Raw genomic sequence first — 15,849 nt, forward strand, 5'->3', positions numbered from 1 at the left:
ATTTGAAGTTTTGTGGCAACCCTGTGTCGAGCAGGTCTATTGGCAACAGCATTTGCTCACTTCGTGTTTCTGTGTCACATTTTGGTAATTTTCACAATATTTAAAACCTTCTTCATTATTATTATGCTTTATGGTGATCTGTAATCAGTGATCTTTGATATTACTACTATGACTCACTGAAGGTTTGAATGATGGTTATCACTTTTTAGCATTAAGTATTTTTCAATTAAGGTATGTACATTTTTTAGACATAATACTCTTGCACACTTAATAGACTACAATATAGTATAAAAATAACTTTTATATGTATTGGGAAACCAAAATATTTGTGTGACTCGCTTCATTGTGATATTCACTTTATTGCAGTGATCTGGAACCAAACCCACAATATCTCCAAGGTATGTCTGTATGTACATTTTATTTTTATTCATTTATTGTCTATTTCCCCCCTACTAAAGTGAAAGTTCAAAAGACTGGCTTCTGTAATGACTAAGATCCTGCCCTTCCAACACTCCTCCAGAAAAGTATAAACTCAAATAACTATAAACTAACAGCAACTACCTGAAGGCAATGGAGGCAGATGGGGAGTCCACACGTGGAGGAAAAGAGCTTCAAATAATGAGTTCATGGTTTCACAGCCTTTAGTGGGATCCATGGGGGAAAAAGCAGTCTTTCTGGTCTAGGAGCCAGAAAAACCAATCTGGGAAACCATGTCCACTGAGAAGAAGGGAAGGAATCTGAGAAGGTATCCCCAACTCTGTCTACCCACATCTCTGGCTGACCCCTGAGCCACACACATGCACAGAGTACACTCACAGCAACTTGGCTGGTGACAAAAGGGATGACCCAAGAGTCAAACTGCTGCCTAGGAAACAGTTTGTAGTATGAGTCCAACCAAGATAAACTACCTGCTAAAACTAAAGAACCTCAAAACTAATTGAAGAAAAACAGCAGAACCCAGAGTCTCTCAAACTGAACATTCTCAATGTCCTAGATATGATCCAAACTTACAATATGTGAAGAACCAGGAATATGGAAGATATTCTTAAAATAAAAGGAGGCAACTGAGACCAATCCTGGGATGACCCAGATGTTGGAAGTAACAAACAATGATTTTAAAGAAGTTTTTATAAATATCTTCAATAAAGTGAAATATATTCACAGTGAACCAAAAAATAAGACATCTCAGCAGAGAAACAGAAACAAACAAAAAAATAATCAAATGGAAATTCCAGAACTAAAAAATTAATACACTGGATGGACTTTAACAGAGAACTGGAGATGACAGAGGAGATACCAGTGGACTTGAAGACAGAACAATGGAAATTATCCAAAGAGAAGAATAAAGGAAAAAAAAAGAAACACTGAAATAAAAATTAACAGATACTCAATAAACCTGTTAGATATCATACACATAACTGGAGTCCCAGACGGAGAGGAGAGAGAACAGGGCAGAAAAACGATTTGAAAAGTAATGGCTGAATATTCCCTAAATTTGGTGAAAGACATACATTTATAAATTGAAGATACTCAACAAACACCAGGCAGGATAAATACAGAGAAGGCCAGCCAAGGTCAAACTGTTGAAAGCCAAAGGTAAAAAAGCAAATCTTAAAAACATCTAGAGAAAAATGACACATTACAGAGAGCTCCCTGGTGTCCTAGTGATTGGAATTCCAGGCTTTCACTGCTGTGGCCTGGGTTCAATCCCTGGTCGGGGAACTGAGATCCCACAACCTGCGTGGCATGGCTAAAAAATAAATAAATAAACAATTTTTTAAAATGACATATTACAAGAGAATGATTCTGTTGGAAGCTGGCCTCTCATCAAAAATTACAGAGGCCAGAAGACACTGAACATCTTTAGTATGCTAAAAGAAAAAGCTATCAAAACAGAATTCCTGTATCCCATAAATATATCCTTCAAGAATGAAGATAAAAGTGAACAGAATTCATTATTAACAGACTTGCACTACAAGAAAGATTACAGGAAATTCTTTAAACCAAAGGGAAAAGCTACCAGATGGAAATCCAGATCCTCAAGAAAAAGTGAAGAGCATCAAAAATGGGAATTATGACATTGTCCTGTGGGGGTTATAATATACATAAATGTAATACATGTAGCAACTATAGCATAAAGGACAAGGTAGGTCAGGCGTGGAAGGAATATGCACCTACACAGTTATAAGTTAACTATGTTTTATGTGAAATGGAACATTATTCATTGTAAGGGGACTGTGAAGAGTGGAGAATATACTGTACCCTCCGGAGCAACCACTAAAAAACAACGTACAAAGATATACTAAGAGGAAAATTAGAATGGAATTGTTAAATGTAATATACACATACACAAATAATCCAAAAAGGGAAAAACATTTAAAAAGCAGAAAAGGAGGAATAGAGAAACAAAAAGCTCCGGGGAAATAAACAGAAAACAAATAATAAAATGGGAGCCTCAAACCCAACCATATCAATAATTATATTAAACACTAATGTAATAAACTTTTAAGTAAAAGTCAGAAATTTAGTTGAATTTTTTTAAAAAGCAAGACCAGCTACATACTGTCCACAAGAGCTATACTTTAAATATAAGCTGAAAAAAAATATACTATGTAAAGAGTTAATATACATATATAGTGGGCTATTTAATATAAGAAAATAGATTTTAGACAAAATTATGAGAAATAAAAAATGTACTTCCTAATACTTGGGTCAATTTACTAGAAAAACATAATCAAAAATATGGAAGTCCCTCATAACAGAGCCTGAAAAATATATGAAGCTGGAGCAGTATTCACCAACAAAATGGAATGAACCACATGCTACAACACAAATGAATGTCAAAAATGTTATTTAAGTGAAAGAAATCAGACACAAAAGACCACATCTTATATGATTCCATTTATATGAAATGTCCAGAAAAGGCAAATATCTAAAGACAGAAAGTAGCTTAGTAGGCCTAAGGCTTGCAACAGAGATTAACTGCCCAATACAAAGGATCTTATTGGTGTGATGGAAATGTTTTAAAACTGGATTATGGGCACAAAAACAGAAATACAAATCAATGGAACAGGCTAGACTAGAAAGGCCAGAGATAAACCCACGCATATATGGTCACCTTGTCTTTGATATAGGAGGTAAGAATATACAATGGAGAAAAGACAGCCTCTTCAATAAGTGGTGCTGGGAAAACTCGACAGCTACATGTAAAATAATGAAAATAGAACACTTCCTAACACCATACACAAAAATAAACTCAAAATGGATTAAAGACCTAAACGTAAGGCCAGACACCATAAAACTCTTAGAGGAAAACATAGGAAGAACACTCTGACATAAATCACAGCAAGATCCTTTCTGACCCACCTCCTAGAGAAATGGAAATAAAAACAAAAATAAACAAACAGGACCGAATGAAACTTAAAAGCTTTTGTACAGCAACAGAAACCATAAACAAGACGAAAAGACAACCCTCAGAATGGGAGAAAATATTTGCAAACAAAGCAACTGACAAAGGATTGATCTCCAAAATATACAAGCAGCTCATGCAGCTCAATATCAAAAAAAAACAAACAACCCAATCGAAAAATGGGCAGACCTAAATAGACATTTCTCCAAAGAAGATATACAGATTACCAACAAACACATGAAAGGATGCTCAACATCACTAATCATTAGAGAAATGCAAGTCAAAACTATAATGAGGGGGCTTCCCTGGTGGCATAGTGGTTGAGAGTCCACCTGCCAATGCAGGGGACACGGGTTCGTGCCCCGGTCTGGGAAGATCCCACATGCCGCAGAGCGGCTATGCCCGTGAGCCATGGCTGCTGAGCCTGCGCGTCTGGAGCCTGTGCTCCGCAAAGGGAGAGGCCACAACAGCGAGAGGCCCGTGTACCACACACACACACAAAAAAAAACCACACAAAAAACAACTACAATGAGGTATCACCTTGCACGAGTCAGAACAGCCATCATCAAAAAATCTACAAACAATAAGAGCTGGAGAGGGTGTGGAGAAAAAGGAACCCTCTTGCACTGTTAGTGGGAATGTAAATTGATACAGCCACTATGGAGAACAGCATGGAGGTTCCTTAAAAAACTAAAAATAGAACTACCATATGACCCAGTAATCCCACTACTGGGCATATACCCTGAGAAAACCATAATTCAAAAAGAGTCATGTACCAAAATGTTCACTGCAGCTTTATTTACAATAGCCAAGACATGGAAGCAACCTAAGTGTCCATCGACAGATGAATGGATAAAGAAGATGTGGCACATTTATACAATAGAATATTACTCAGCCATAAAGTGAAACGAAATTGAGTTATTTATAGAGAGGTGGATGGACCTAGAGTCTGTCACACAGACTGAAGGAAAAGTGAAGGAAGTCAGAAAGAGAAATACCATATGCTAACACATATATATGCAATCTAAAAATAAAAAGTGGTTCTGATGAACCTCTGGGCAGGACAGGAATAAAGACACAGACATAGAGAATGTACTTGAGGACATAGGGAGGGGGAATGGTAAGCTGGGACGAAGTGAGAGAGTAGCATTAACATATATACACTACGCAATGTAAAATAGATAGCTAGTGGGAAGCAGCCGCATAGCACAAGGATATCAGCTCAGTACTTTGTGACCACCTAGAGGGGTGGAATAGGGAGGGTGGGAGGGAGGTGCAAGAGGGAGGGGATATGGGGATATATGTATACATATAGCTGATTCACTTTATTATACAGCAGAAACTAACACAACATTGTAAAGCAATTATACTCCAATAAAGATGTTTTAAAAAAAAAGCAATAAATGACTGTAAGAATCCCCCCCCAAAAAAACCCTGGATTTTGGTCATAGTTACACAACTCAACAAATCGCCCCCCCCACCCCCCAAAAAAAATCACTGAATGGATGAATTTCATGGTATTTAAGTTGCACCTCAACGTTGTTTTTAAAAAGTAAAAAAATTCATGAAGCAAAAACTGACAGAATTAGAGGGAGAAAAAAGACAAATCCCACAATTATAGTTAGAAATTTTAACACTACTTTCCCAGCAATAATATAAAACTATGGGGGAAAAAATTAAGAAAAACACAGACAATCTGAATAACTCTACCAACCATCATGACCTACTGATAACTATAGAATACTATACCCAACAACTACAAAATGTAAATTATTTTCAACTCGGTGGTTCTTAACAAGGGAAACTGCCTTTCAGTGGATATTTGGCAATGTCTAGAGACATTTCTGTTGTCACATCTTGGGAGATGTTACTGGAATCTAGTAGGTAGAAGCCAGAGATGTTGCTAAACATGCACAGGGCAGCACCCCACGAAAAAAGAATGATCTGATCCAAAAGGTTAATAGATCTAAGGTTGAGAGACCCTGTTTTCAAGTACATTTACCAAAATAGACCGTGTGTTAGGATACAGAACATGTCACGATAAATTGTAAAAGACCGAAATCATACAGAATATATTCCCTAACCAAAACAGAATGAAATTGGAAAACATTAAGACACCTAGGAAAAGACCAAATATTTGAAAATTGCAACATACTTCTAACTAACACATGGGTCAAAGAAAAAAAGTCACAAGAGAAATTAGAAAATAATTTGAACTAATGACAAAGAGAATGTATCAAAATTTGAGAGATGCAGCTAAAACAGTGCTAAAAGGAAAATGTATAGCTTTAAATGTGTATATTAGTAAATAAAAGAGCAGGGACTATCTTTTCTGTTTGTTTTAACTGCTATATCTCTAGTACATAAAATAATGTCCAGTATTTAATAGGTACCCAATAAATATTTACTAAATAAATGAATATATAACTGAACAAAAGACTGAACAAATGAAAAGATATCTAAACGCCAATAATGGCATCTGGGTGGCAGAATTATGAATGATTTTCTTTTTATACATTCCTGTGCCTGGTTTTTTAAATATAATTCACAGGTATTATATTTTTTAATTAGTAAAACTTTTTTTTAAACCTAAATGGTCCTTCTCTGAGAGATAATAAAACGATTATAGCCAACTGAAGTCATACATAATCGAGATAGTTCTACTAAAGGTCCTGTACTTGAAGGGGGATGAAAACAAAGAAACACTGTCTCCCTTTAGATGCAAATCTTTTCCTCTACTTGTTTCAGGGAGAGGGAAGAAAGGTACAAATCTAATTAAAGAACTGGAGAAAGTTACTGTAACTTTCTCAATTCCCAGTGCAAACTGCTTCCAGAATTAAGAGTGAGAAAGCACTGCTCAGGTGCATGCCCCACCGGGGACATCAAAACATGGCACTAAACCCTTCCATTTGGACTTTTCTCTCTCCCCCTGTCTCAGACTGACATAGTCAAAAGCAATGAGTGATCAAGCGATTTTTTTTTTTTCCTTTTCTCTCTTCCCAGAAAGCTGCCAGAAAATAAAATCATTTTCTTCCCACACACAAGGATCTCATTCTGGTCTAAGTGAAAACACAGCTTGTCTCCAAGGAAACATATGTATCACTAAGACTCTGATACTCTCAGCAGGTACAGGTTACATCTTATTCTTTCTTCTCCCCCAATTTTGGGCATGGAGTTCCCCAAACACTAGTTTTAAAAGGGTGGAAGAGACCCTACTTGCCCTTGTTTTTAATTCATTTTACAAATCAATTAATAGAACAAATTAATATACAGGGTTTTGCTAAGTTCCTGAGTAATTAAAAAAAAAAAAAAAAAAAAAACATGAGCTTTGCTAAGTTCCTGAGTAATCAGAATTGTATTCAAATGTGCTTCTAAATCCCCAGCCGCCTTTGCTGGGCTTAGCAGAAAAGGTGACCAGGTGGCAGGCAGCTCCATGCTGTTCATCCAGGGACTGAAAACTGCTGGCTCAGAGTTGGTGCCAAATTGTTGGGCTCAGGAAGAGTGGCAACCACAGCCCACCTGAGTCCCGGGGACTCAGAACCACCCCTCAGCGAGTGACTCCACCTGACCACAGAGCCCATCCCCACTCCTCTTCTGTGAAGGGCTTAGAAGCTCTACCGAGTCAGTTTTAACCTCTGCAAATGAAGCAAGAAAGGGCATACAGTTGGTACTTAATAAAGCAGCTCTTTAGACAACCTTTTGGCTTCTCAGTCTTAAAGCCAGAGAAGCACTGAAAACCACAGATCTGCAAAGCAAAAACTCAGTTTAAAGAGAGAGGGGGTGGGCGGGGGAATTAACAACAACAACAAAATTAAACTCCAATTGGCCCAGCAAATCATGTGATCCAAGCAGAGGACAACCAAGGGAACACTGAGGCTAGACCGGAAGATCCCCACGCCTCGGCTCTGGAGTGCCTTGGTTAAGGTTATCTGGGACAGTCAGGACTGAATGACCCCCTTAAAACTCTCTCTCCAAGTCTCCTGCGGAGTGAAACCGTTTGTCTCCATAAACCCCTCAGCTGACATGTGCACTGCAATCACAGGCAACATTTACAAAGGGTGAGACCCAGAAAAAGAAAAAAAATTATTGTCTGAAAGCATGAAGACTGGCACAAGGGTTTTGCACAATTGGAGGAACTACCAGCTGAGGCCGCCCCTACAGCGAGGCTCCCCCAGGGGCTAATTGGCTGCTCCAGATCTGGAGCAGTTCAATCCCACTGTGAGTGTTCACTAATGGTCTTGGCAATTCTACCGGAAGCGCTCTGTAAAGGCTGCTTGCCCTGGGCAGAGGACGTTACTTAAACGGGGCCCCACATTTCTCATCCTGGGAAGGAAAACTTTAACTTAGGTCTTCTTTTACACTAAGTTCTCAACATTCTACAGTAAACAACTAAAACAAACAACTAAAAAAGCAACTAAACAACTAAAAAGCCTGCAGACTATGCATTTTCTTAGAAAGTAGAGGGCTTTCTAATAATTAGAGCTTTCTAAAAATGGAAGGCATCGCCTGGGAAGATTGAGTTCCCTATCTCTGGACAGGATCCAGCAGATGCTGGTGACCAACTGGCTAGGACGTCACAGAAGGGACTCGGGCACTGGGAGAGGAAGGATTAGGTGACTCTTAGGATCCCGTCCAGTTAAAGGATCTAAGAAAATGGAGGTGATTATCCAAGTAACTCCAGAGCTGGGAAGGTGGGAAGCACTCCTGCCTCAAATGTAATCATTTCAGGGGATAATAAATGTAGGGTTTTCAGAGTGCACCATCCTCCACAAAGACACACCCACACACTCTCATTCTCTTCCACAAACGAAGTATAAATGGTTGGAATCCCACTAAAACAAACTCTATGGTATGATCCAAAAGTTTTGGAGGACTCTTTGGGCACAGGCTTCCGATTCATGGTAACCCTTCACGAGAAAACAGGCTCTGTAACAGCTTCTGCAATACAATTATCTGCAGGTGCAATATTTGCATTTGTTGGGATCAACTGACCTGTTCTTAAGACAAAAAAAGAAACTACAAATGTGACTGAGCCTTTCTGAAAATCTACACAGAGAGTCACAAGACGGATGTAGTAACTGTTAATTTCAAAGATAACCAAAAGGATTAGACCAGCTGTACAGTGTGGGGCAGGTTTCCTGGCTAAATGTAGAGATGTGATGCCCCATTGTTCTGGTTCTTGTATCTAAGCTCACAGAATACTCTGTACTCCTTCACGGAACTTTGCAAGTGTAACCACAAAATGAATTATTCACTTTGTTATTAATGTCTGTCTTCCATGCTCAAAGTTTCAGAAAGGCCAGGCTCTCACTGCATCCTCAGTGTCTATACCTTCACTTAGCAGATGTGGGAAGAAAAAAAAAAAGTATTTATTGAATAAAAGAATACTCGTCTATACAACAGCCACTATACTACCAAAGTGAAGAGACATCTGAGAATAGTGGGTATAGACAAGAATGTGGAGAATAAGAATGCTCATGCACTGGGTGTATAAAATGGTACAACCACTTGGGGAATTTGATGTTTTCTAATGAGTTTAATGATAAGCCCATCTTATGACCTAACAAATCAACTTCTGTGTATATATCCTAGAGAAACTAGATTTATGTACACTAGATTATATATGTATTAGAAAGTTCACAGCAGCATTGTTCATAGTGGCCCCAAGTTGGATACAACCAAATATCCACCAACAGTAAAATGGATTCATGAATTGTGGTATATTCAGGCAATGGAATACGATATGACAATGAAAATGAATGAACTAAAGCATCATGCAACAGCACAAATAAATCTCACATGGGATAGTGAGGAAAAAAACAAAAACAGGACACTAAAGAATACACACTGCATGATTCCATTCATCTAAAGAGCAAAAAAAAAGCCAAACTGAACTATTTATTTTAGGGATGCAGAGGTAAGTTTCGAGTTCTACCAAACATCCAAAGAACAGATAAATCAAAACGTATACATACTCTCTCAAAGAAGATAAAGAAACTGGAGGCCACTACTCTACTTTGGGCAGGAGAGTAACATGGAAAAGGGCAAGAGAAAAGCAAGAAAACCCAGTAGGAAGCTACTGCTGTAGTTTAGTTGAGACTACCAGTCAAGAGCTGATGGGTTCCTCTACCCTTCTAGGTTCTTCTGGCTGCTCTAAAAAAGTAAACTGGCATGAGACATTAACAGGAGAAAGTGGCAATGGGTGGCCTGAGCCAGGGTGGCAGCAGGAGGGATGAAGAGAAGCAGAGGATTAAAGAGAGACACAACAAGACAGGACTTGGTGACAGAACAGATACAAGAGGTAAGGTGAGGATGGTACCAAGGAATATTCCCTTATTAAAATAAGGGAAGAAAGCAAAAAGACTGCAAGTCTGCAGATTATACTATGTACAATATAGCCCTAATTTTGATGTTTAAAAAGGACATGAACTTACTCTAAAAATAAATTTAGTATTTTAACAATCATTTTAAACATTTAACAATCATTTAATCCATTGCAGTGGATTAAAATGCATAAAATGTTAAAATTCATGAGTTCATCACAAAACTATAATGCAAAAGAAGGAAAAGGAGATGAAGGGTTCCAAAGGTTCTAGCATTGCTGGGAAAGTGGAAAATAAAAACAAACCAAGTTAAGGATGTGTATTGTAGTCTCTAGAGTAACCTCTGAAAAAATTTAAAACTAACAACAACAAAAAAAAATAGGAAGGAAGGAAGACAGACGTTTCATTGATACAAAGGCAAGAAGAAAAAAAAAAGAACATAAAATAGGTGGGTTAAATAGAAACAAAGAATAGGATGGTAGATACATACTGCCATTTCACAATACAAGTTAAACACCACAGGATGTTTCCAGAATGTGGGAAATTCTTTCAGACAAACAACCTGATTTCTTCAACAACTAAACTACAAGGGAAAAAAAGGAGGGGTGGTAACTCATAGATTAAGATACATACTGACCAAATGCAATGTGTGGACCACGTTTGGATACTGATTTGAATTAACCAGCTGCTTTAAAAGAAAAAGTGACATAATCAGAGAAACGAACACTGAGTGAACAATAATTTAAAGGAATTCTTTTTAGGTGTGATAATGGCATTCTACCAATGTTTTTTAAAAAAAGATTTCTTACCTTTTGGAGATATATAACAAAGTAATGAAGAAATTACAAATGGAATGATGTTACCTGGGACTTGCTTAAAAACAGACCAGTTCAGTGAAGTGGGAGGGGGCGTGAAAGGAAAGATGATTGAGATGGGCCAGCGTGTTAACAATCATTGATCCTCAGTAATACACATACAGGATGTATTATACTATTCTACTTCTGTATGCATTTGAATTTTACTGGATCAGAAGGAGAAAGGGAAGGAGAGATCTCTAGATAGGTAAGTATGTGTAGAAAATGTTTTGGCAGGATATATTTCAAAATGTTTAAATGGCTATCTCTGGGCTAACGTGATCATAATTTTTAGAAAATGTTACCAACTTATCCTCTCTGGGTGGGGAGATTGCTGGTAACTTTTAGTCTCTTTTTGCTTAGCTATGTTTTCTAATTGTTTCTACAATGAACAAACCAGAATGCTTCAAAAATTGTTTAGAAGGACAGAAGACTGCCAAAAAACCAAGAGCCTCCCACTTAAATCCACATTTCTTAACCATTTCTGGGTGGCAGTCCCTTTGCAGAATCTGATGAAACTACTGTCTCTCTCCCCAGAAAGATGCAAAATCCTACAGAATTTTTCATATGACGTTATTAAGAAACTCTGAGACCCCAGATGAACCCATACTTTCTATGTTATTAGTAGTCATAATAAATAGTAATAGTTGGCTTTTATTGCACAGTTGGTATGTGCCAAGCATGGTTCTAAGTGCTTTCCAAAAGCTAACTCATTTAATCCTCCTAGTAACCCTACAAGATAGGCACTCTCATCATCCCCAATTTACAGATGAGGAGAGTGAGGTCAGAGAGGGTGAATAATTTGCACAAGGTCCCACAGCTGCTGACTGGCAGAGCCAGCATACAAACTTGGCAGCCTGGCCCTAAAGCCTTTAAAAAGCTGTTTTTTTTGTTTTTGTTTTTTTTTTTTTAGTTAAAGCTGGGCTTTTAACTACCACATTAAGAGGCCACTCATAGAGTTAAATCAAATATACAAAGCCAAGGCGACATCCTGAATCACACCCTGGAAAATGTCTTCAAATTCAACTAACACTAAGTGCCTATCTACCAAGTGCCAGACTTACCCAGACACATAAGCTAACCCAGCCCTGGCAACAGTGCTGACAGGGACTTGTCCCATACACCCAGCTAACTGCTAGAAAATCAGAAGCCAAGCCTGGGGCCTTCCCTGGTGGCGCAGTGGTTAAGAATCCGTCTGCCAGTGCAGGGGACACGGGTTCGAGCCCTGGTCCAGGAAGATGCCACATGCCGTGGAGCAACTAAGCCCGTGCACCACAACTACTGAGTCTGTGCACCACAACTACTGAGCCCACATGCCGCAACTACTGAAGCCCGTGCGCTCTAGGACCTGTGCTGCAACTACTGAGCCCGTGCCTAGTGATGCTCCACAACAAGAGAAGCCACTGCAATGAGAAGCCCACGCACCACAAGGAAGAGGAGCCCCCGCTCGCCGCAACTAGAGAAAGCCCACACGCAGCGATGAAGACCCAAAGCAGCCAAAAAAAAAAAAAAGTCAAGCCTGTCTTCTGATTTCAAGTTCACCATACACAGCTGATTCCCTTTATGATGGGGAGGTGGTCTGTTCTAAGTCACACATGACCTTCCCGTGGCCAAACTCATTTCAAGATAACCAGTGGAGGTCCAGTTCAATACTTCCAATTGGTAGACCCTAAAATTAGCCCATGATGCACAGCAATCTAGTTTTTGAGATTTTCCCTTATCACTCTACTTCAGCCACCTGAGATGTCTTAGATGGAGACATGCTTCCAAAAGTTTGCATCTGAGGTTCATACACATAAACAGAACCGTCTGCATATACTGAAGACAACTGCTAGGCGCTATGATACCACACTACACTCACGCACAACATAGTTAGTACAACTATACACAAGCAAATTACATGAAAGCCCTCCTGATGCTTACAGTTTCACAGTTCAAGCATCGAGTTTCATTGGTGAGCGTTCCCTGAAAAATCTCATGGACCCAGGTGAGTTCTGGTTTATTATTCTCCGCAGGTTCGTTCATGTTGCCATTTTTTAATTTTCCATTTTGTTTCTCCTGTTTCTTCTCTTCCTGCAGGATGTCCGCAATAGTGTTTAGCAAATAATTTAAAAATTCGTGAGCATCCTGCTGCATGTAGTTATCAAAGAGATCTGGAAAGGAGAGGGTCGGTATTTCAATCTCTGGCTCTTGAGAAGCAAAGAAAATGCTAATTTTACAAACCACACTTCAATTTTTATATTGAAAGAGTGGACAGGTATGGAATATATTCACCTCTATTTTGCAACTTCAATGGATAAGTTTTTAAAAAATTTTTGTTCACTTCCACTTTTTACCACCCACCAAGAACGAAATTTCCCATATCTTCCTAAAGTCATCATATATATTAAAAGCTACCAACATTTTTATTTATTCTACAAAAAAAAAAAATGAACAGGAATTACTTGATAAACTCCCTGATAAAATATCAGTATTTAATATCATGTGACCACCAATGATCAAGTATTCACTTTGTAATTTATCCAGAGCAACAGGGTCTCTTCCCGAAGATCATATTAAACCCTGGATCAACCTGGAAGCAGCTTAAATGAAACACATAAGGGAGATGAGGGATATATATGAGAATGTATCTATCTGATAGTGTTCTGAAACCAAATACAAATGATTCCAGCAGCCTGTTACTGTTCCCTGCCGTAAGGACAAACAATCAAGAGATGAATGCAGCTGTGAAACTTCATTATTAATCATGTTCACAAGGAGACTTGGGAGGGCTCTGCTTCCTTCTCAGATTATTTCTATTCTGGTGTGTATAAACTACAACAACTTCAAAAGATGGCAATCAAATTAAATGAGACTTTATAAAACAAACATCTGATTAACTGTGCAAGTCTGTTGCAGTAAGGCTGAAATCTAGGTTAAACACAAGTTGCCATATCAAATATTTCTATAGTCATAAAAATTACCCATGCAAAACTTCTGGAATAACCTCATCTCTACCACCACTTCTCACACACACAAAAAAGAATACAGAAAAAAAAGAAGAAAATCAGGTGACAGCGGGACATTTTTTATCACAGAAAAATATCAGTTTGATATCCTTCAACTTAGTTAGGCAAATAAAAATCAAAGGTATTATTTTTAAAACAGCAGAGGCTCTGATTAGACAATCTGCATTTAGTTTAATCACTTACGACAAGTTTATAAGATAGTACTATTTTATTCAATTACTGCATCAACCTATGTATTCCAATCAGTGTCCTGCCTTGGGCAATTTCTCCTCTTACAATGATCCTCCCCAGAAAAAACTCCTTCCAATGTGGAGCAAAAAAAGGTCATTCCATTTTGGAATGATAAATTTGAATTTTTAAGTATATTTTTAATCCAGTTTTGTTTTATATACTGGGTGGAAAAGGAGAAATATCTTTTCAAATGATATTTGAGTAGTTGGCCATACTATTTTCCCATTAAAAAAAAAAGAGGTTTCGTTTTGAAGATATACAGAACTGTCAGTTCTCCTTATTTCAGAGCCTGAAACCCATTCGTCTCCATGCTACTCACCATTTTCTTTTCTCAGCCTCGAAATGAACTTCTTTGGTGGGATCACGCCAACCTTCTTCTTCTGCGTGGCAATGCTGTGGAAAAGGTCTGCCAGACACGTCAACAAGTTTTCCTTCTTTTTTTGCTGGGCCTTGTACGCCAGCACATTCTCCCGGAAGGGCCGGCAGAAGTACAAGGCCTGAAGCACGGAGTTACAGTAGCATGTGTTTCCGAACTGCCAAAGGACAACAGGGATGGTTTAAATCAGGGTCCGGGGCTGCACCACCTCCGAACCAGGTGGGGAGAGGGAGAGGGCCACCCTCCGTGTGAACCAGCCCAGATTCCGCATATCACAGCCTTGCTCATGTTGGTAGAAGATCAGTATGCCACTCTGAACATCACCAGGGAAATGAATGCTAGTATATGCATGGTATATATGCTAGTATATGCATGGTAGCTACCATATGCATGGTAGCTCTCTAGCCCATAAAAGTCTCTAAAATGATAAGAAGCACTCGGCCTTGATTTTTAAAAATCTAATGAAACTTTCTGGTGCTTAAAAAAGAGAGAGACACTGAAGAAGAAAAAAATCAACATGATGTGGAGACGCAGGAAAGCAGCTGGCTACACAAAAGATGTCACAAGGCAACACATCAAAACTCCTATGACAGGGAAAATAAAAATCCCAATCAGAAAGAAATCCAGGAACTAGGAACCACTTGCTCAGCTAAAACAGTCTTCACCGAATGGCGACTTGTTTTAGTTTCTCTCTTTCAAGATTCCAGCACGCCTGCCACTGGCTTCAGATCACATTTCCTCACTTTCTCCAAAGCAATCTTATTTCTGCCAAAGTAGCAATTGTCTCAGTACAATAGTACCACCCAGTTCCTGGTCTCCTGCAATCTGATTAGGGCCCACAGAGTAATATTCTGACCTCTCAAAAGCCATGGATGCTCAAGATTATGATTAACGAGGGAAAAAGTCATCATCTCCCTGGTTTTCAACTGACTATATAACCAACTCTGTGGGTGAACACATAGCTGAGACGTTCACTTTAGAATTTTTCATGCACGTTAAAATGAAAAGGAAAACAAACTAAGGAAACTGGAAGATTAATAACAGATTACGAACTGCTGTGTAAGATTAAAATAGAACATGAACATTTCAAGATTGGTTGTTGGCTTGTGTGTCGTCTGCCCAAGAGCAAGGCAGATGCATCACCATCCTTAATGTGACATTTCTACGTATGTTAAGATAGAACACTTCCTATTTTTATATATTTTAATCTACTTTGACACAATTACGTAATGAGACAAACCTCTTTTTAAAGAGAAGCTGTAACTTTCATGAATTACCATTCTAAATAAACATAAATGAAACTATTAATAAGTTTAGGTCTCACAATGCTTCCACAGACTAGGAGATGGCCTTAGTTCTCTTTTCCTCCATAGTCTGCACTTGTCTTTTCCCTGCACAAGGTAGAATTCCAGCAACTTGAATTCCAGCAACTATCCTCACAGAGCTTAAGCAAGAGGCCTTTGCACTATGCCTAAAAAAACTGCATTAAAATTAGGAGTCAGGGGCTTCCCTGGTGGCGCAGTGGTTGAGAATCCGCCTGCCAATGCAGGAGACACGGGTTCGTGCCCTGGTCCGGGAAGATCCCACATGCCGCGGAGCAACTAAGCCCGTGAGCCATGGCCGCTAGGCCTGCGCGTCCGGAGCCTGT

General features: G+C 38.8%; 1 protein-coding gene across 2 annotated transcripts in view; it reads right to left on the minus strand.

Annotated features, from left to right (window-relative positions):
• USP46 (ubiquitin specific peptidase 46) overlaps positions 1 to 15,849 on the minus strand; it is a 62,466-nt gene that overhangs the window by 19,215 nt on the left and 27,402 nt on the right. For both annotated transcript variants that reach the window (XM_059066264.2, XM_059066263.2), the window contains exons 3-4: positions 14,145 to 14,358; positions 12,510 to 12,739 (exon numbers count right to left, since the gene is read on the minus strand). In XM_059066264.2, coding sequence (XP_058922247.1) covers positions 12,510 to 12,739; positions 14,145 to 14,358 — 444 coding nt within the window. The remainder of the gene's footprint in view (positions 1 to 12,509; positions 12,740 to 14,144; positions 14,359 to 15,849) is intronic.

This window comes from Kogia breviceps, chromosome 6 (genome assembly GCF_026419965.1).
Source record: "Kogia breviceps isolate mKogBre1 chromosome 6, mKogBre1 haplotype 1, whole genome shotgun sequence".
Classification (NCBI taxonomy): Eukaryota; Metazoa; Chordata; class Mammalia; order Artiodactyla; family Physeteridae; genus Kogia; species Kogia breviceps.